Source organism: Dipodomys spectabilis, unplaced genomic scaffold (assembly GCF_019054845.1).
Source record: "Dipodomys spectabilis isolate Male_0828 unplaced genomic scaffold, ASM1905484v1 ptg000003l, whole genome shotgun sequence".
Classification (NCBI taxonomy): Eukaryota; Metazoa; Chordata; class Mammalia; order Rodentia; family Heteromyidae; genus Dipodomys; species Dipodomys spectabilis.
The window spans coordinates 846,476-867,110 of NW_024870680.1; the positions used below are offsets into that span (position 1 = coordinate 846,476).

At 41.0% G+C, this 20,635-nt stretch overlaps 1 protein-coding gene across 2 annotated transcripts in view; it reads left to right on the plus strand.

Moving 5' to 3' along the window:
* Window positions 1-15,174: 15,174 nt before the first annotated feature.
* Window positions 15,175-20,635, plus strand: part of Nox4 (NADPH oxidase 4) — a 189,159-nt gene continuing 183,698 nt past the window's right edge. Inside the window, exons 1-2 of one of the 2 annotated variants that reach the window (XM_042688089.1) lie at window positions 15,175-15,286; window positions 15,912-16,007. Coding sequence is in view for 1 of the 2 variants with exons in the window: in XM_042688082.1 (XP_042544016.1) it covers window positions 15,230-15,286; window positions 15,912-16,007 (153 nt within the window). In the remaining variant the exon portion in view is untranslated. The remainder of the gene's footprint in view (window positions 15,287-15,911; window positions 16,008-20,635) is intronic. The other variant, XM_042688082.1, reaches the window with a different exon arrangement.

Genomic DNA, 20,635 nt, shown 5'->3' on the forward strand with positions numbered 1-20,635 from the left:
ATGGAAGGGGGCCCAGCAGAAGACTAAAGGTGAGCATAATACTAACATTCCCCGCTCTGTTGTTTAATAAGAATAGGGGGTACCTGGTGGGGGGATGGGGTGGGGAGAGGAGTAAGGGCAGTTATTTCTTCTGGAGCTACTTCCTGCTGTCAAGGTATAAAGTAGTCAGGGGTCTCTGCTTTGTTGTTTGGCCAGGTACCATCCATGAAGCATCTGTTTGACAGTTTGGTTGGTAAAGGTCCTCCTTTTCCCATGGCACTAGTGATCTAAAATGTAAGACACAATTAATAAAAGGCAAAAATTGCTGTTAGTACACCAAGAGAGGAATATGTCATGGAGGGATTGATTTCCAGAAGGGGCTATCAAAGACCTGAAATTGCCATTTTTGTCTTGGATTGGAGACATACAATGGTACCTGACTCCCGGCATCCTGGAGGAGGGGGAATAAGAGTTTTCTGCTTTAGGATCACAGTAACCTGAGGAAGGGGTAGCAGAAATATTTAAAGGTACCAGAGCCAGCGGGTGTCATGGGCTCTTTTGGATACTTCCTGGCATCCAGGAATCCCTAGAGCTGGGGTCTTCAGGGGTCTGGATCTGCTCTGGGCAAGGCAGGGCAGTGTAAGAGATGTCTCTGTTTGCCTGAAGGAACAAGATGGCCTTGATTTGTTTCCAAGTGGTCCTGGGCAGGGGATGTTATCCTGTTGAAAGAGACTTTTGGAAAGATCAGGAAAAAAGCTGATAAAACATCAAGCAAAAAGCTGACAAGGAGGCTGGGAAGGTGGCTCAGTGGTAGAGTGCTTGCCTTGCATGCATAAGGCCCTGGGTTCGATTCCTCAGCACCAAATAAGCAAAAAAAGAAAAAAGCCAGAAGTGGTGGTGTGGCTCAAGTGGTAGAGTGCTAGCCTTGAGCTGAAGAACTGAGGGACAGCACCCAGGTCCAGAGTTCAGGCCCCATGACTGGACCCCCTCCCCCCCCAAAAAAACAAAAAACAAAAAAAACCAACAAAAAAGCTGACAAGGACAAGTTAACATGAATGACATAGGAGAACACACATTGGCATGGGCCAGAAACGTTTCATTTAGAGTATAAAGCCCGGGTGTAGCCTATTACAGGGAAGATGAAATAACTAGACTGGGGCAAGAAGGCAGAAAGGGGGTGTTTAAGGTCTTTTGGTAACTGGGTAGGGGGAGTACCATTCAGAAGCTACTATAAATACAAATAGCAGGCAACAAAGGCAAGACTGCTAACTTTTTGTCCCGTTAGAAGGTAGACAGGTATGGACATTAGGTGGACAACAACTATTTCCCTTGATCTCCTGGCTCTGATTAATTTTGAAAGGGCGAGCATAAAGTGATTCCATTGAGACTGTCATCTCCTCTGACTCCTCTCCACGGTTTTCCATGGTGAGGACTCACTTTGTCCTGGTGGGTGTCTCAGTGTCCGTTGCTGGGATGGTTGTAGTAGTTGGCATTTACAGTTTGGACTCAAGGCCTGGGCACTGTCCCTGAGCACTTCTGCTCGAGGAGAGTGCTCTACCACTTAAGAATCACCATGCCACTTTCAGCCTTCAGCTGGGTACTTAGAGGTGAGTCTGATTAGCTGGAAGATGGGGTTTTAGAGAGATTTTTTGTGCCTAGGATGGCTTTAAACTGTGGCAAAAGAGCTTTTGTTACAAAAGCCCTTTCATTTCCAATTAAAGCAACAAGGAGATCAATGAGATAGAAATTACCTATAACTTATTAACAATTGACTAACAATTATTTGTCAGAGTTTTTAAATAAAGCCCAGTAGACATTTTTAACCTGGGTCTGATTGGCACTCTAAGTACTGCACACTGCCTCTGAGCAGCCTGTTTAAAGTGGCTTATATACAACATTTAACCTTTAACAAATGAACAGGTCTTTTTCTGGGCTACAGCAGCATAGCCTGTTTAACACCTTGGTTTATAAAAGCAGTTTTTGGCTAGCGGAGGAACCTTATTTCTAGTGGCCCCAACAATGCCTACTTGTGTAGGCCTTTAGACAGATCTCAACAGGGACATAATCTCAGCTCTACAAGGTTTTAAGAGATGAATTTAACCAGCTCAAAAGTTACTGCCAATTAGGACTCTGAGCAGATACAGGGGGTTTGGGATTTACATTTTACAACCTTAGCTGTTACTACTATCACAGATGACTGGCAAGTTTTGCCCATTTAGACCAACATGGGCATTAGGCATGTTTACAAATTATCTTTCCATGACCTCCTGGCTTTGATCAATTTTTTGGAGGGCCAAGCTCAAGTAACTCAGGATCTGATACCATTTTTGTCATCCAAGCAATTGCTTGTAATTGTGTCTGGATGTTTTAACATTGCTGGGGTCCTTGGAGTTTTTTTTTTCATGCTGGGATAAATGCACCTTTGACATTTTCCTTGGTCAGGCGCTGGACTTGAACTCAGGGTTTGAGTGCTGCCCCTCAGCTCTCCAGCTCAGCTGGCACTCGGCCTCTTTGAGCTCCAAAGCAACTCCACTTTTGAGCACTCTGCTGGCAGATTAGAGATGACAATCTCAGAGGGACTTTGGTCTGCCCCGGCTGGCTTCGAGCTGCAGTTCCCAGATCAAATGGGCCATTTTTACAAATGGCCACTTTTACTCCAATTAAAAGCAACAAAGATGGTCATTGGAAGTAGTTTTATAAGCATGGGTTTTCCTGGAACTTATCAAGTTACATGACAAACTTGTTCGGTCTTTTACTGTGGGCCTGCTGAAAACTGTTAAAAAAAACTTTAAGGGCAAACTGGGATAATCCTAATTTATTTTTTTTCACTTTGAAATAACCCTTTAAGACAATTTCATCTTTTAAACTTTGGTCTGGGAGGCCAGCCACTCCCCACAACAAAGGGGACGACATTTTAATCCCTTTTTGTAAAATTAACTTTAATTTGTATTTAAATACCTCATTGAAACATTGGGCTACACCTGTTATTCTTGGCCAAAATTTTTAAATGCCCACATTTTTTTTCTCTACAGTCTGAGGTCCCTGCCGGCGGCGCATCAACTGTGAGCAGTGTAGCAGTTTTTCTTAATGTACTCGCACTGTAGCATCTCCTTCCTTGAGAAATACATCCAATGGTAAAATAGCATAAAAGTCAACTTATATCCTTTGCTCATACACCCATTATGGTCTAACTAGTGGGGATCAACATTTACAGAATCAAATATCTGAAGTGGCTTGTGTTTTACCCCAAATCAGCAGGCTTTTGGTTGTATGTGATGGAGCTGAAGTGGACCCTGAGATGGGGCCTAAGCTGGTATGATTCCATTTTGAGCTTTGCCTTTTTTTCAGGGATTTTAGACTTGATGGGCCTAATTCCCAGAATGAAAAAAATGCATCTATTCCCCCTCCCTTTAACAACCTAATCCACCCTTGATTGTTGAGTTAAAGACTGACCCATAAAACAGATAGGTTGTAATCTGCCTCCAACTGGTGATACCACATACTTATGGTAAACCTTGCCTTTTGCACGTGCTTACAGTAAACTCTGCCTATTGGCCACCTGTGTGTGATCTGATATGACTATACAATCCTTTGTGTGTTACGATCCCATTGGTCACCTGCACATGACCAGGCTCCACCTCATGGACTTTGCCTTTAAAAACCAAAGAATGGGGGCCGCTCAGGGTCACAGTATCAGCTCCCGAGCCTGTGCTGCGGCCCTGACCGGGTCAGTGTAGGAACCTTCTCAATAAAGTTGCTTCTTTATTAACAATTTTGTTGCAGTGGGCTCTGTCACTCCGGACGAGTAGGTGGGCTTGCCTGCCTGAGTAGGGGGTCTTCCTACTGCAGCAAGGCCGGCAAGGTGGACTGTTGTACCTCCTGTTGGTTACCTGTAAAATTCTCTCTATATATATTGGTTAAAGACATGGTTTACACTGGTTTTTGCAGGCTGGTGCCACTGGTTTAGGCAGCTGTGCCTGGGCATAGTCACTCTGGTCCCATGATCTTAAACGGAGTTGATGGGCGCACAGGGGAAAAAACAGAATTAAAACCTTAGCCTTAGTTTACTAGCCATGGTCAGAGGTACAATATTTAACTCTTAGCATAGATGGACATAGGAATGACATAAATCACAGCCAACTTAATTACCAATTTCATTTACTTTGCAAAGGAAGCCATCTTTCTTTTAACTCCTTTCCAAAGGCCTTTTAAAACTGCCTGTTTTTTTCCTTTGGCTTATAGTCAGGTCACAAAATTTTAACACAATTTAGATTAAATCACAGCTTTCATTGACAAAGGCCCAGGTGGCCTTACCACTGAGATATCAAAATTGGAAACCTAGACCGGAGATAAACTGGTCACTTACCCTGGGGTAGGACTTAATTAGCAGTGTTGGATGGGCTGGTAGAATGCTCGGTCAGGAGAAAGTTACCTTGATGGGCCTCTGGGGACCGGAGTGTACAATCTCAGGATAGGTCCTAGGGCAGCTGGTCAAACCCCCTTCCAACGTGGAGGGGGGAGCAAATCCACTGGGGAGCCTATCCAGTACGGGCCACCACCAATGAAGGAGGAGGATCCCACACATCCATCCCAGGGGACCATGCAGCAGCAGGCACGGGAGAAAGGTTATTATAAGGTTTATTAGAGGAGCCATATTTTCCCCAAGAGGGAGCACATGGCTTCCATCCCCATCCAGGTAGCAGAAGGGTGTGAGGGATAGGAAATGAGGTAGATAGGAGTTCAGGTGGGTCTGGGCAGAGAGAGGAGGGGCCTGCTGCATGTCCCAAACTCCAGGAATGGGAGGGGACCCAGGTGTGGGTGGAGCTGAGGAGCAAAGGTGAGCATAATACTAACAAAAACTATAACCTAAAACAAAGTACTTGAATAGAGCAGAAATTGTATGATTTTCTCTTGTAATAATCAAGGAACACAATGATGAATCCACAAGGTCATGCAGGGTTTTAGTATCTTGAACCTCACAAGCTTTTAAGGCATCATCATTACATTCATGCTCTGAGTTTTTCCTTTCAGCTGATACAAAAAATAGAAAAGAAAAATGGTATACAATTAGTTTTGCTTGTGATAGGAATGTCCACATCCCTCTATTCATCTCCCTCTTGCAGAAGCCCCTTTAGTCCCTCCTCCTGCCCTTTGGCTGTGTGGCTGTGGTGCAGTTGAAATGTGGGATGTTTTATTGCAACAGGGCAAAGTGGTGAAACACAATGATGGGAGATGGACAGATGCTAAGCTACTTTATTGAATCTCCAGTGTTATAGAGACATTTAGGTAAGAAGCCATTGAACTACAGTATAAAACTGTGTTGGTTTAAGATTTAACAAAGGGTTATGAAATTTTTTTTAATTTTAATATTTTTGGCCATGTGGCTCTGTCCTTTAGCTTTTTCATTCAAGGCTGGTGCTCTAACACTTGAGCCACAGTTCTACTTCCAGCTTTTTGGTGGTTAATTAAAGATGAGTGTCACAGCTTTTCCTGCCAGGCCTGTCTTTGGGCAGTGACCCTCATATCTTAGCCTCTTGAGTAGCTAGAATTACAGGCATAGGCCATTTGCATTTGGATCCCACCATGACCCTCCTAAGTTGTAAAGATCATTTCCAACATATTGTCTTGTGAGTATCACTGTTGCATAGGTTCCCACTTTGTCCTTTGTCTCACCATTTTGTTGTTCCCTTTCCCTTCCATATATATATATATATATATATATATATAGTACCCAGGGAACCAAAATCAAAACAGTGACAACAGGGGATAAACCATAGGGGAAAAAAGACAAAGGAAAAAACAACAACATTAAAAACAACAACAAAGTAAAACAGCTTGTGTCCATGTCTTGGAGTTCATTTTGTTTAACATCATCATATATGGTCATATGTATGTAGATATCAAGTTAATCTGCTCATCTGCTAAGATTGTCCCAGACATATACTAATTATTGCAAATATGGGAAACCATTAGGATCTATGTTTCTTTGGGTCTGGCTTACTTCATTTAATATGATTTTTTTTCCAAATCCTTCCATTTCTTTGTTTTTCTTTAATAATTTCTCTATATTCATGTCTTTGAAAAATCTAGATTTTACATAAGATAAAGCTTGTGCAATACTTGTATTTCTGAATCTAAGTTATTTTACTTAACATGATCATCTCTTGTTCTTCTATATTTTCAGCAAACATGAAAGTGTTCTTTATGTTCTTTCATCCTCTGTGTATATATACATACATGTTGCCTTTCTATTATCTTTCAGTAGTTGTACAAAGGGGTTTCAATTCAGCATATCAATGCATGAGTATAAAGCATCTGGATCAGTGTCACCCTTCCATCATTCTTTTTGGGCATCTTCCATCTTTTTTTTTTTTTTTGGTCAGTTATAGGGCTTGAACTCAGGGTGCTTTTTTTGAGCTCTTTTGCTAAAAACTAGTGATCTACCACTTTGAGCCACAGCACCACTTCCAGTTTCTGAGTAGTTAATTGGAGATAAGAGTCTCAAAAGGACTTTTGTGCCCAGGTTAGCTTTGAACCGTGATCCTCAGAGCTCAACCTCCTGCCTAGCTAGGATTACAGGCATTGGTCACCAGAACTTGGCCACCTTTTTCTTTTTAACATTGATTTTACACAATGGTTTTGTTGAAGATCTTGAGTATCTCTGATAAGCTAGGCTACAAATGCTTGAGGATGTTGTTTAGTGGACAAATTCTCAAGAGTAGTAATAATGATGAATGATGCATGTAATAAGAGCAATACAGAATGACTTGCTATACCACTTACAGAATTCAGGAGTTTTGTAAAAATTTAATACTATAACCATTTTTGCCTATTTTTAATTATACTATACAAAGGGGTTACTGTTACATGAATAAGGTAATAAGTACATTTCTTTTTTTGGGGGGGGGGTCCGGTCGTGGGGCCTGAACTCTGGGCCTGGGCGCTGTCCCTCAGCTCTTCAGCTCAAGGCTAGCACTCTACCACTTGAGCCACAGCACCACTTCCGGCTTTTTTCTTTTTGCTTATGTGGTGCTAAGGAATTGAACCCAGGGTCTCAGGCATGCAAGGCAAGTGCTCTACCACCGAGCCACCTTCTCAGCCCAATGAGTACATTTCTTATTGAGCATTGTTACCCTCTCCTTTGTTTTTCCCCTACTATCTCTTTCCTCCCCACCTCCCCAACTCCTCCCAATCCCTGAAGCTGTAAAGATCATTTTCAACATAGTGTCTTGTAGGTCTCATTGTTACAATGGGTCAACCTGGCCCATTCAGCTTCTGGCCTAGCTGAAGAATGCTGGTGGTCCTATCAGAAGAAGAGACATTGTCTCCAGTGTGAAAACTGAGTAAACACCACGAGATAGGGTGATGTTATTAAATAAAGCATCAAGATCACATGGATGAAAATGTGAAGAAACAGCATGTGTTCAGGAAGTTATGTGATCCAAAGCCTCTTCAGATTTTGATGGTTTTATGATTCTAAAACTCCTATTGTTTAACATGGATTATAATATTTGGGGCTTAATATTTTTATGAAACAGAAAAGAGACAGGCAAGTAAAATTAGAGAATAATTTCAATCTTGTTTCCTTGATATTTCAGAAACTACTTGAGAATATATCAGAAACATTGAATCAGGTCATAAGACATTTTATAATAAAATTCTCCAGGCATTTAAGAATTATTGTGTTAGTGGAAATATCATCGAAGAAAAAATACAAACAACTTCATAATAATGTGATATCTGTTTGAGAGTACAAACTATCTGTAAGGTCATAGCTTCTAACAAGTGTCTTGCACAAGTGGAATGAATGGAAAATCATCAGCCAGAGTTGCACTTGAGATCTGAAGTATTGGAACTCAGGACATGTGAATGTCTTGAGTTATCAATATCTATCTGGTGTAGAGAAAGGAACAGGAATGCTGGCTCCTGTGAATTTCCCACAAGGCCATGAGTTCTGGGGGCAAGTTGCTTATTGTCTGTGTGCTTTGGTCCTTTCTGAAAAATGAGAATGAGGAATGTCTATTCCATTATATAGAGGAGGTATATTGTGTAGAAGACATTTGAGGCTCACATCTGAGGGTCTGCTAGAGAGACAGAGAGAGAGACAGACAGACAGAGCAGAGACAGTGACAGAGACAGAGAAAAGAAATTAAATATTTCTAATACTATATATAGTTCATAAAAAATTTTGTGGATGATATTTTTGTGTGGTTACATTCCAAAAGCTTGCTCTAGTTGCAGCAAAAGTTTTCCTAGTCCAGTGGCTTGTATTTTGATACTTAATAACAGCTTTACTGAGATTTTTTTTGGGGGTCCACTTGTGGAGCTTGAATTCTGGACCTGGGCGCTGTCCCTCAGCTCTTCAGCTCGAGGCTAGTTCTCTACCACTTGAGCCACAGTACCACTTCTGGCTTTTTTTCTTTTGGCTTATGTGGTTCTGGGGAATTGAACCCAGGGCCTCATGCATGCAAGGCAAGTGCTCTACCACTGAGCCACTTTCCCAGCCCTTTATTAAGAAATTTATATATGAAAACTGAGTATATGAAAGAAGTACACTTGATGTTTGAAGTGTTATATATATATTATATAATGTATACTATATAATATATAACATATATAAATATATATGTATTTCAGGATGGAATAGGAGAAACCCTGGGTCTCCTTGGCTCAGGCCGAAATTTTCTGAATAGAGACCCGGAAACACAACAAATCAAAGAAAGGTTGGACAAATGGGATAGTATAAGGTTGCAGAGCTTCTGCGGGGCAAATGACATAGCTAGCAAGATCAATAGAAAGCCCACGGACTGGGAGAAGATCTTTACTAGCCATACAACGGACAAGGGTCTCATATCTAAAATATACTTGGAACTCAAAAAATTAAACCACCCAACAACAAATCCTCAAAGAAACAACTGCCCAATAAATAAGTGGGCGAAAGACTTAAAGAGAAGCTTCTCTGAAGAAGAAAGAAGGATGGCTAATAGACACATGAAGAAATGTTCAACATCCCTAGCCATAAAAGAAATGCAAATCAAAACAACATTGAGATATCACCTCACTCCAGTTAGAACAGCAAAAATCAAGAACTCTAACAACAACAGATGCTGGAGGGGATGTGGACAGAAAGGAACCTTACTTCATTGTTGGTGGGAATGTAAACTTGTTCAACCACTTTGGAAAGCAGTATGGAGGTTCCTCAAAAGACTTCACATAGAACTCCCCTATGACCCAGCAATCCCACTTTTGGGCATTTACCCAAATGTTTACAAACAAGGCCACACTAAAGCTACCAGCACAACTATGTTTATTGCAGCATTATTTACCATAGCTAAGATATGGAACCAACCCAGATGCCCCTCAGTAGATGAATGGATCAAGAAAATGTGGTATATATACACAATGGAATTCTATGCCTCCATCAGAAAGAATGACATTTCCCCATTTGTTAGGAAATGGAAAGGCTTGGAAAAAATTATATTAAGTGAAGTAAGCCAGGCCCAAAGAAACATAGGTCCCATGGTTTCCCTTATTTGCAATCTAGTATAGGTATGAGCCAAGCGGAAAAAGTCAGAGAATGTGATGTTAGGAAAACGAACCCTCAAATATGTATTTTAATGTTTTTGTTTCTTTCGTGCATGTGTTTCTAACGCATTTATAAGATTATTTCTTGGTTGCTTTGTATGTCCCTCCCCCACAGTGTAACCCCTGCTTTCACCATACTTGATGTCAGTATAACATGTGGAGGAGATGGGGACAAACAAGTCGTTTAAGGATTCAGGTGGACCTGTTGCAACAATGAGAAGTACAAAATGTCATGTCAAAACCAGCTTTACAATGTCGTTGGGGGGGGGTATGATTGGGTGGGGGGGAGGGGGGAGGCTGGGAAGGGAGGTGAAGGGTAAACAAAGGAGGAGGTTGCAATGCTTGGTAAGAAATGTATGCATTATCCTGACCATGTAATTGTAACCCCTCTGTACAGTATGTTCTCAAATAAAATAAAATAAAATTAAAAAAAAATATATATATATGTATTTATATACATTTACAACTATGTAGAGCTATAAATATAACATATAATAAAAATTACATATAATATACTATGTAATATACATAATAAATATTTTTGTTTGAAATGGTATTAGTCTATGACATCCAGAAGCTTGGAACAGGGTAACTCTAAAGGAAAAGTATATTATTTCTGAGCTTTAGACTCAAAGCTTTATCAGACAATCTTGCCTTTTCTGGAGTCCATAGTTGCTTTCACTATTGTCATCTTCCTTTTCTAACAATGCTGGTCCTGGAGGAGAGAAGGCCTCTATCTAATTCCCAGCTCTCCTAAAGGGCTGCACTGACCATGTGAGAGCATCATTAAGCATTCCTAAACATGATACCAATTCCTAATTGGTTGATTCAGAGGTTTACCCACACTTGTTCTGTAGAAATAGTCATAGAAATGACTATGAGAGGGCTGGGAAGGTGGCTCAGTGGTAGAGCGCTTGCCTTGCATGCATGAGGCCCTGGGTTCGATTCCTCAGCACCACATAATCAAAAAGGAAAAAAAAAAGCCAGAAGTGGCGCTGTGGCTCAAGTGGTAGAGTGCTAGCCTTGAGCTGAAGAGCTGAGGGGCAGCGCCCAGAGTTCAGGCCCCACGACTGGACCCAACAACAAAAAGAAATGACTATGAACTTGTATGTGGGAAGCCTTTGCAACACATCACTGTTTCTGGGCTGTGCTTGCTCCCTTTCTGAGAGCCCTAAAGGCAGGCCAACTTCCTTTTCTCTTCAATGTCCCAACCTCTAGGATTTCATAGCGATTATGCAGTAGACTGGAAAAGGGATTTCCTGGTATTTCTCCCTTACATTCCTATGAGAAGCCCACAGACTCTTCATTTTGAGTTTTAATGCTACTATCTTCTGGTAATCAGATATGAGTTAGAAAAAGGGATAAATTTAATCAACTTACAATGGTTAAGAAATTGAATTCTTACTGGGCACCCATAGTACATGCTTGTAAACTCAGGAGACTGAGACCTAGAGAATTATAGTTTGCAGCCAACAAGGGAAGAGAAGTCCTCAAGATTCTAGCTCTAATTAGCTAACAAAAAAACAGGGGGTGGAGATGTGGTTTAATTGGTAGAGTACCAGCTGTGAGCAAACAAGTTAAGCAAATACCATGTCCCAGAGTTCAAGACCTAGTATGAGAGAAAGAAAAAAATCAAACTTCTTGATATACAATTTTTTCATTTCCTGACAGAAATGGTAGTTAGGAGTATTCCTAACTAGTCAGGAGGCTGAGATTTGAGGATCATGGTTGGAGGCCAACATGGACAGGAATGTCCATGACATGCGTAGGAACAATTAACCAGCAAAAACCTGGAAGTAGAGTTGTGACGCAATGGTAGAGCACTAGCTATGAATGAAAAGGCTGAGACAGTGCTGAGAACCTGAATTTATGTTTATGCCTCAGTACTGACCCACTCATAAAAGGTCTCACTTTCTTTTTTTTGTGCTGGTCCTAAGACTTGAACCCAAGGCCCAGGTACTGTCACTGAGCTTTTTTGCTCAAGGCTAGCATTTTACCAAAATGCTCAAGAGGAAATGTACTTATTACCTTGCTCATGTAACTGTGACCCCTCTGTACAGCATTTTTACAATTAAAAAACATACCAAAACAAAAAAAGAAACTTGATATGAGAGTACTATGAAGGAAAGTCCTAAATACAATCATAACTGTCTTTATCAGGGATTGACAGAGGAGAAGGCTCTGTGGTTGTAGAGTAGAGATGATTGATGAAATGAAGAATCGAGTGCAAGGTACAGAATCTCCCTCTGCACATCTATTGATGGACCTCTGGATATCATGATCTGAGCCCTGTGACAATATGTAAGACTTTCGACCTTCAGAATGCTGAGAGAATAAGTAAATGCTTGTTGCTTCAAACCATCAGGTATGCAGTAACTTATAATTGCAGCCTCAGGAAACAAATACAGGTGCCCATTTGTTAAAAAAGCATGTCATTGGACTGTGGAGTTGGGGATGCTATGTTGAGGGAAGCTTGTCTCCTTCATCCCTTTCAGGTATTTGATTATCAAGCTGAGAAAGGTACAGAAAAAAACGATGTGCTTAATGGTGAATCATTCACTTAATAAACACTATTCATTCTTTCTATGTGTAAAGGTTGGTGCTAAGGCTCGGAATAAAAACCAAATAAACCAGGATGCTGGTTTTAAGAAGGTTAGACTATTGTACAACAATAAGTTAATATGTGAGAAATGGCACATTTCCAGGATGAATCTGTGTGAGTGTGAGAGGAAATGGGTTAGTAAGAGCTTCATCCACTTGAGATGAGACAAAAAGGAATTATTAATAAAGCAAACAGTGCAGCTCATATTTTGAAGGACAAAGTCTACAAAAAGCTTCTGTATTTAGTAAGTAATATATAAAATATCTCTGTGAAACAGCTTGTAATAGCATATATTGATGTTTATTTTATTGCAAGCTTACCATTGTTTCAGCCAAGAAAAAAGGTATTTATCATTTAAGATTTATGATAATTGAAATATACTGCTAGTAGAGCTACAAAAGCTCTCATTATTTTTTAAGGTATCCCTTTTTGGCTTGTGAAAGACAGTAGCTATTTTTATTACACAGTGTGGCTTAGAGAAAATGCTATTGTAAAGAATATTAATAAGTGCTTCTTCTATGACCCCACAGTAGCTGTAGTCTTGGGTATGACACAGAGTGGTAATGTTTTTGTGAATCAATATAAACAGGTAGCAGCCCCTTCTATATGGCTACAAAATAATAGCATTGATTACAATAATCAGTATTCGTGTTGCATTTTATTATTTTACTAAAAGCCTTCAAAGAGTGTCTGATATGGGTTGTCTATCTGTAAAGCACTAATACAAACTTTTAAGTTTTTTCAGGATTAGTTTACTTATTGTATTAAATCAGAGTTTTGTGTACTATCACTGTTTTTGTTTTTCCAGCTTCCTTTTTTTTCCTAATGTCAGTGTTAAACTCAGAGCCTGGTGCCTGGTGATCTCAGTATTTTATTTGCTCAAGTCTGACACTCTATCATATGAGCCATTACTTCTACTTCTGCAAATAGTTTTTGATATTTTTCTTTGCCAGTAGTGGGATTTGAACTAGTACCTAGTGCCTGCAAGGCAGATGCTCTGCCTCTTGAGCCATGTCCCAGTCCTGAATTTATATGCATACTACATAGCAAGATCTGTTCCTGACTCATAGCAGGTATGTATTTAGAGTTGGAGTTATTATTGTTTTGTCTTTGAAAACTGTCTTTTATTCTATTATAATTAAATGCTTTCTATTTCTCCATACATTGCAGAAAACAATTACTCCATGTCAAGCAATACCTTTGTTCCATCTGCTGATTGAAATTACAGCTTCAGGAGAGCTGGGGTAAAGAGAATTTGACCCTTTCCCATTGTTAACTCTTCAGGCTCTTCAGGTGCTTCTTTGGTTACCACACAATCAATAAAATCACAGTGTTATTTAGAAATAATCTTTCCTCTATGAAACTTTGGAGTTGTTTTCAGGATTTGACCATGCATGAGACAGGAAGATCATCTATTAAAAGGAGATGACAGACTATTGGAAAGAAAATTGTGTGAAATTAACTTGGACTTCAAAGTCATGCATTCCAGTTATTCAAAGTGAATAACAATTATTAGTTAGGTCATTAAATTAATTGGAAGTACTGTGTTGAGCAAGGACAGAATGACTTTCTAGAGCCTCCTCTTCCTCCTCCTCCTCCTCCTGGCTTCACACTCTTGCTTGGCTTTTCTAGCTAGGCTGACACTCTTTCACTTGAATCCCACCTCCACTTCTATCTCTTTGGTGGGAAGAGTCTCACACACAGTTTTTTCTGGGCTGGCTTCAAACTTTGATCCTTATATCTCAGCCTCCAGAGTAGCTAGAATTATAGACAGAAGCCACCTGCTGACTATGAAACTTTACTTTTAATTACACCCCAAGCTAATGTGAGAAGAAGGAGGAAGAGGAGGATGAAGAGGAAAAGGAGGAGGAGAATAGAGAGGGAGGGAAGAAGGGAGGGAGGAAGAAAGAAAAAGAAAGAAAGAACGAACAAATGAAAGAAAGAAAGAGAGCGAGAGAAAGGAAGGAAAAGAAAAGAAAAAATAAAAAAAAATGAAAAATCCAAGCCCAAGATTCAGTTGAGCCAGATAATCTTTCATCCCCCTTATCACTTGTTAGTTTTTAAGGTGTAGAAAGCTGTGTTTTGATTAACCTTATTGAATACTAATTATGCACCTTTCTTCTCTGCATGAGTTTTGTCCCCTTAGTATGCACAGGGTGAGGTGTAGGATTGGCACCCTCATCCTTTCCTGGGCTGCTCCACCAATTTGAGTGATTTTTTTTTCTTTTTCTCTTTAACCAAATAAACTCTGAGACTAGAGAATAAGAGTCAGGTTCCTAGAGCAAATCTGAGCCTTCCTAAAATTCCTGAGAGTGACTTCAACTGCTTAACCATTCCCCCTTTGTCCTAGTATCTTTTATCTGCAGACTTCTGGGCTATCGGGAACCTGGCCCAAGTGGGGTGGGCTCAGAAGGAGGGGAGGGTGGGGAGGCTTGGTTTGGAGGTGGGACAAGCAGCTGATGACGGGTGGGAGGAGGGGGACGCGAATACACACAAGGCCACTTCCGGCTCACATTTCTTTACCAAGTCTCTTTAGGTGGAATTTTCATTTTCTTTCTTTTTCTTTTCTTTCTTTCTTTTTTTTTTTTTTTTAGGGGAAAATGAGCAGTTGAGAAGCCCTAGGTGTGTGCGCAGGCGAGCCAGTGCCGGGAGTCTCCGCGGGCCGGAGGATCGATCTTTGGAGCTGGGCTGGCCGGGCTGGAGATCTGGGGAGGGTCGCGGACACCCGAACCGTAGCCACCGCCACAACAACAGACTTGGCCAGACAAAGGGGCCGGAACGGCGGGGCGGGGCGGGGCAGGGCGGGCGGAGGCGCTGGGGCCGCGGGGCGCTGCCTGGAGCGCAGCTGAGAGGACACCCCGCCCGGACGGCCGGCCCGGCCCCGCGCGCTGGCCCGGCGCCCGCCTCGGCGCGGCCCCGGGCTCTGACTCTGGCCCCCCCCCATCCCCCCACCCCCCGCAGGCCGCGAGCTGGAACCGCTCTCCCTGCCGGCCCGGGGCGCAGCGGCGCAGACGGCGCACACAGTGCGGGCGGCAGCGGGCGGGCCACACGGCGGCGGGCGACATGGCCGTGTCCTGGAGGAGCTGGCTGGCCAACGAGGGGGTGAAGCACCTCTGCCTGGTAGGGTGGCGTGTGCCTGTCCCGCCGAGCTTCGATCCATCCTCCGAGCGCGCGCGGGGTGGGACGCCCGGGCGTCTCGAATGCCAGACTTTGCAACTAACAAAACTTTGAATGCGGTTAAATCCTAGGCGACCATCTATGTGGACCTCCTCTTCCCAGACTTCCTCTTCTCCTTCCCCTCGGTGCACGGGAACCTCTCCACACTCGAATGGGAGAGCGGATGCGGAGGGAGGGGAGAGGAGCTCACTTTGGAGAACTATTTTCCTATTAACGCTTCAGACCAGGTTGCTTGCTTGCTTTGCTCTTCTCCCCCATTTGCTTGGGACAAAGGTGAAGCCACTAATTTCACTCTAGACCTGCTTTGTACTGAGGAAGTCACTTGCACATTACTGAGGACACCTGTTTGCACCCAAAGGCATCCTCTCAGGTGGAGGAGCTGGGCAGGGCAGGGACAGGTGTCCTCTCTCAGGTTTGGGATTTCTGGCTCCTGAGAAGGCAATTTCGCAATTGCTAATTGAGATGGCTTTGTAAGTACCAGGTCCAAAAAAAGCTGACTTGCTTTATCCATCAGGTGATTATTTCTCTTTTTAAAATTTAATTTTCTCTCTCTTTTTGTCTGGCTCAGCTCATTTGGCTGTCCTTGAATGTCCTGCTTTTCTGGAAAACCTTCCTGCTGTACAACCAAGGGCCAGAGTATTACTACCTCCACCAGATGCTGGGCGTAAGTGGAACTGGTGTGATTTGGTGGAAGGGGTTGAATGGGATAGGCTTGCTCAGTTATTCCATGCAACAGAAAAAAAAAAAAAAAAAAAAAAAACATTGGTTGGTCTCAAAAGGGATCAATTGTCTTTATTGTTATTACTATTATTTTTATTTATTTATTTATTTATTTTGTCGGTCGTAGTGCTTTAACTCTGGGCGTGGGCGCTATCCCTCTGCTCTTCAGCTTAAGACAAATGCTCTACTACTTGAGCCACAGCGCCACTTCCGATTTTCTAGTGGTTTATTGGAGATCGACTTTCCTTGTCTGGGCTGGCTTTGAACCGTGATCCTTAGATCTCAGCCTCCTTAGTAGTTAGGATTGCAGGCATGAGCCACTGGTGCCCGGCCATTGATTAATCATTTTTACACCTGCCTTGGTTCTAAGAACCAAAGATAATTTCTCACTGTGTCTCTGTGTGTTTCTGGTTATCTCTGTTTCTTTCTCTCCCTGTCTGTCTCTGTCTCTTTCTCTCTCTGTCCCACTACTGGGGCTTGAAGTCAGGGTCTGGGTACTCTCCCTTAGCTTTTTCTCTGAAGGCTGGTTCTCTACCACTTGAGCCACAGTTTTACTTGGGGTATTTTGCTGGTTCATTGAAGTAAGAGTCTCAGGGACTTCCCTGCACTGGTCCAGATTTGAACCTCAATCCTTAGATCTCTGCCCTCAAAGGTAATTTCTGCAAGAGTGAAATGAAATGAATGACTCTGCCATATGAAGGTATTACTACCTGAAAAATGTTGCCAGTTTTGAAAGGTGCAGAATACCCTGAAGTGTTTTCCTCACTAGGAGAACCAGCTATGACAGGCTTTTAGCGAGCACTTGCCAAGCTTTTCAGCATGCCCCCAAGCTTCTGCATATGATGTCTGCTATGTTCTTTTTTCACTGACTGTTCTGGTTCTCAACAAGTACTTGTCTCCTGGGCTTATTCATCTTGGGTGATTCTCAGCTGCTTGTCTAGATTAGTGGCTAATTCTATTTCTAATGTTCTGGTATGAGAATGATAGTATGCAAAACTTCACTCTGATATATTTCATGTTGTCACTTCTCTTTTCTCTATTTCTTCCTTTCTGTCCTCTTCTTACCCTTACCTCATGACAGTTTTTCTGAGGACATCATCCTCCCTCCCTCCTTCTTTTCCTCCTTTCCTTCCTTCCTTCCTTCCTTCCTTCCTTCCTTCCTTCCTTCCTTCCTTCCTTCCTTCCTTCCTTCCTTCCTTCCTTCCTTCCTTCCTTCTTCCTCCTCCCCACAGCTACTCAGACTATTGTGAACTATGCCAAGCTAGAACGGTATAGTTGTAAAGTCCCTGGCATATTGAAAATACAAACTTGAATAAATCAATTTATCAATGCAAAGCATACAGAGTAACATCTTCCCCTGATCTTAAGCTGTCTACAATCTAATGGCAAAACCAACAAGTTAATTGTAATTTGATAATCAAGTTAAGAAAAATTTCCCTAATAAACTCATAAGCACTCTTATTCTGTTTTCTAGAAATTCACATTTAATGAGAACTAATAAATTGAAAGACTTTTGGTGTGGGATTTGTTTGACTTACGGCATAACATCTGATTTATTACATAGATTGATGAACAACTTAAGAAAACTCGGAAATTATAGTGGCAAAGTGTGTTCAGGATTAGGAGGTGTTTGTATTACTACAAAACAGAAAGTTGTTGCAAAAATATGGAAAGCTATAAGTGGGCATTGTTAACATTGGATTTTAGTTCTGTCACACAATATAATGTAAAATAAATTTTTTTTGTGCCAGTCCTGGGGCTTGAACTCATGGGCTGGCCACTGTTACTGTGCTCTTTTGCTCAAGGCTACCACTATACCACTTGAGACACAGCTCCACTTCTGGCTTTTTGGTGGGTAATTGGAGATGAGTCTCATGGTCTTTCCTGTTTCAGCTGCCTTTGAACCTTGATCCTCAGATCTCAGCCTCCTCAGTAGCTAGGATTACAGGTATGAGGCACAGGCAGCCAGCTGATTATTACTTTATTTACTGAAAATTATGATGGGAACTAACAAGTTTTTTTTTTTTTTATGAAGTTGGATAGTTTGACTTTAGGAATTCAGCTTCACATTTATTTTGATGACAAATTAGGTAATATGAAGATTACACAAATAAACGTGTGTACCTACACAGGCATATGGGAAAGAAGCAGATTGACCAAGAGGAAGGCAAGTGAATATTATTTTTACTGGGATAATGTAGGATCAATCACAGTGAATGGACATGCAAGCTATCTAATCAGGATTCAGAAGTGTTTTTGATGATAGTGGGTACCATCAATGATACCACATTGCTTGCTAACCAGGCACTCTACATTTGAGCCACACCTCCAGACCTTATTTTGTCTTGGTTTATTTGTAAGGTAGAATCTCACTCTATGCCTAGGCCAGCTGAAGCTATAGCCTGAAATCTCCTTCCCCCAGTCCCTGCCTCCCAAATAGCTAGTATTGACACACTTGAGCCATTGAGCCTGAGGTGGATCCAATATTTTTGATGTCTTCTTGTTCAGAGGACTGGTTTTCCTTGTTCACTTTATCTTGAAAAGATATTCTAAACTTCTTGCTTTCCAGGAATTATGTCATGAATATTCTAGTTCATATGAATAAGTGTGACATAGATATTTCAATCTATATATTAGGGTAATGATAAAAGAATGCTTTCCACAGGTTTCCTATTGGTTTTAAGAAGGCCAGTAGGAATAATGTCATTTGTTTTAGGCTTACCTTCCCCAATCTTATAGTGATTGTGGTTTGGTTTCATAGAATAAGGACTCCTAATGCTTTTCAAGTTACAGACATGTAAAAATCCTGTAGAGTACATGAGTTAGAAGTATCTTTTAGGTGTGTTTTGGGTTCATGAAACCATTATGGTTTTTGAAGTCAGTCTGTCTATACCATTTTTAAACATTCATTTTTGGAAACTTTGGGTAAGACCATTGGATATAAAGGTTGCTATTATTTATCTGTAGAACCTATCCTTAATTATGGCAAGAAGGGTCCATAGAGTCTATCTTTCTTTTTAGTGCTCCTACTGGGGCTTGAACTCAGGGCTTGGGTGATGCCCCTGAGCTCTTTTGCTCAAGGCTAGCACTCTACCACTTGAGCCACAGCTCTACTTCTATCTTTTTGCTGATTAAGTGGAGTTAATTGTCTCACTGTCTTTCTTGGCTAGGCTGTCTTTGAAGCACCCAGCTCACAAACTATATCTTATTTACAGGAAGACAGTCATTGAGAAGAAGTTAGTTCTAACTAATTGCCTATTCTTTGTGATTTGCTTTGGAAAATGATTTATTCAATTATTTGTACCTATTACATGCCAGACACTTTACAAGTATTTTAGCTAGAAAACCATTCTCCCTTCTTTACTGTTCATGACACAAGTGTTTGAACTGAGTTTTGTATTTGCTAGATATGAGCTCTTAATTTGAGCCATACTTCTAATACTATCTTATTCTGGTTATTTTTGAAATTGATTCTTATTTTTTGCCCAGGTCAGCCTGGAATGTGATCTTCCTATTTTATGTTGTCCACATCCTATTTATGTTGGTATGGCAAGTGTTTTTTACTACTCCCAGCCATTGTTTGAAATTGGATTTTGAGATTTGTTTTTTTGCCTATGCTAGCTTCAAACTTTGAACAGCTTTCCTCTCTATTGCCTTCTAATACTCCCAAGTAGCTAGGATTACAGGTGTGCCTATTGGTGCTCATCTCCCTATTTTACATATCAAGAAATAATATACATTTGTTCAAGTATCTTTGGATGGTCAGTATCAGAATTAGAATTTGAATATAGTTTTTCTGCCCTCTGCTTTTCTCTCATACAACATGTTTGTGCCAAACCATTTCATTGGCCTATCTCAATACTTATAGTACCATTATTATTATTATTATTATTTTATCATGGTTACTATACAAAAATATAAAGCCAGAACTGGGCTGTGGTAGCCTATTACCCCAGCTACAAAGGAAGATCTGGAACATTGAGCTTTGAAGCTAGACTGGACAAAATAGTCTGCAAGTCTCCATCTGCAAAATAACCAAGGAAGGAGGCATGGCTTTAGATGTAGAGTACCTGCTGAGCAGGCAAACCCATCAAGTATGAGGCTCTGAGTTTTAATCCTCATACCGCCAAAATTAAATACAAACAAAAAACAAAAAAAAATAATCTAAAACATAAAGTAAAAAGAATCCAGAGGTATTAAGTAAAAAAGATTTAAGCTAATATATCTGAATATCATTTTGACATGCAATCATTATTTTTAAAAGGCTGTCTTTTACATTATTATTTTATGCTAATATTTGAAATTCCATGTGCATTTTAATGCTTATGCATATTACATTTTATTTTAGCAGAAATACCTAATCTGTTTAGATGTATCTTTACAAGTTAAAATGTAGTTCCACATATCCATTTTTCTAAACATGTTTCAAGATCATCTAATAACAACTTTAAATTTTAAATTAGGAGTTATGTATGGTAGTGTGCCTTTGTAGACCTAGCTACACTGGAGCCTGGAGCAGGACGATCACTTGAACTCAAGTGTTTCAGGCCATTCTAGGCAATTGTAGTAAGA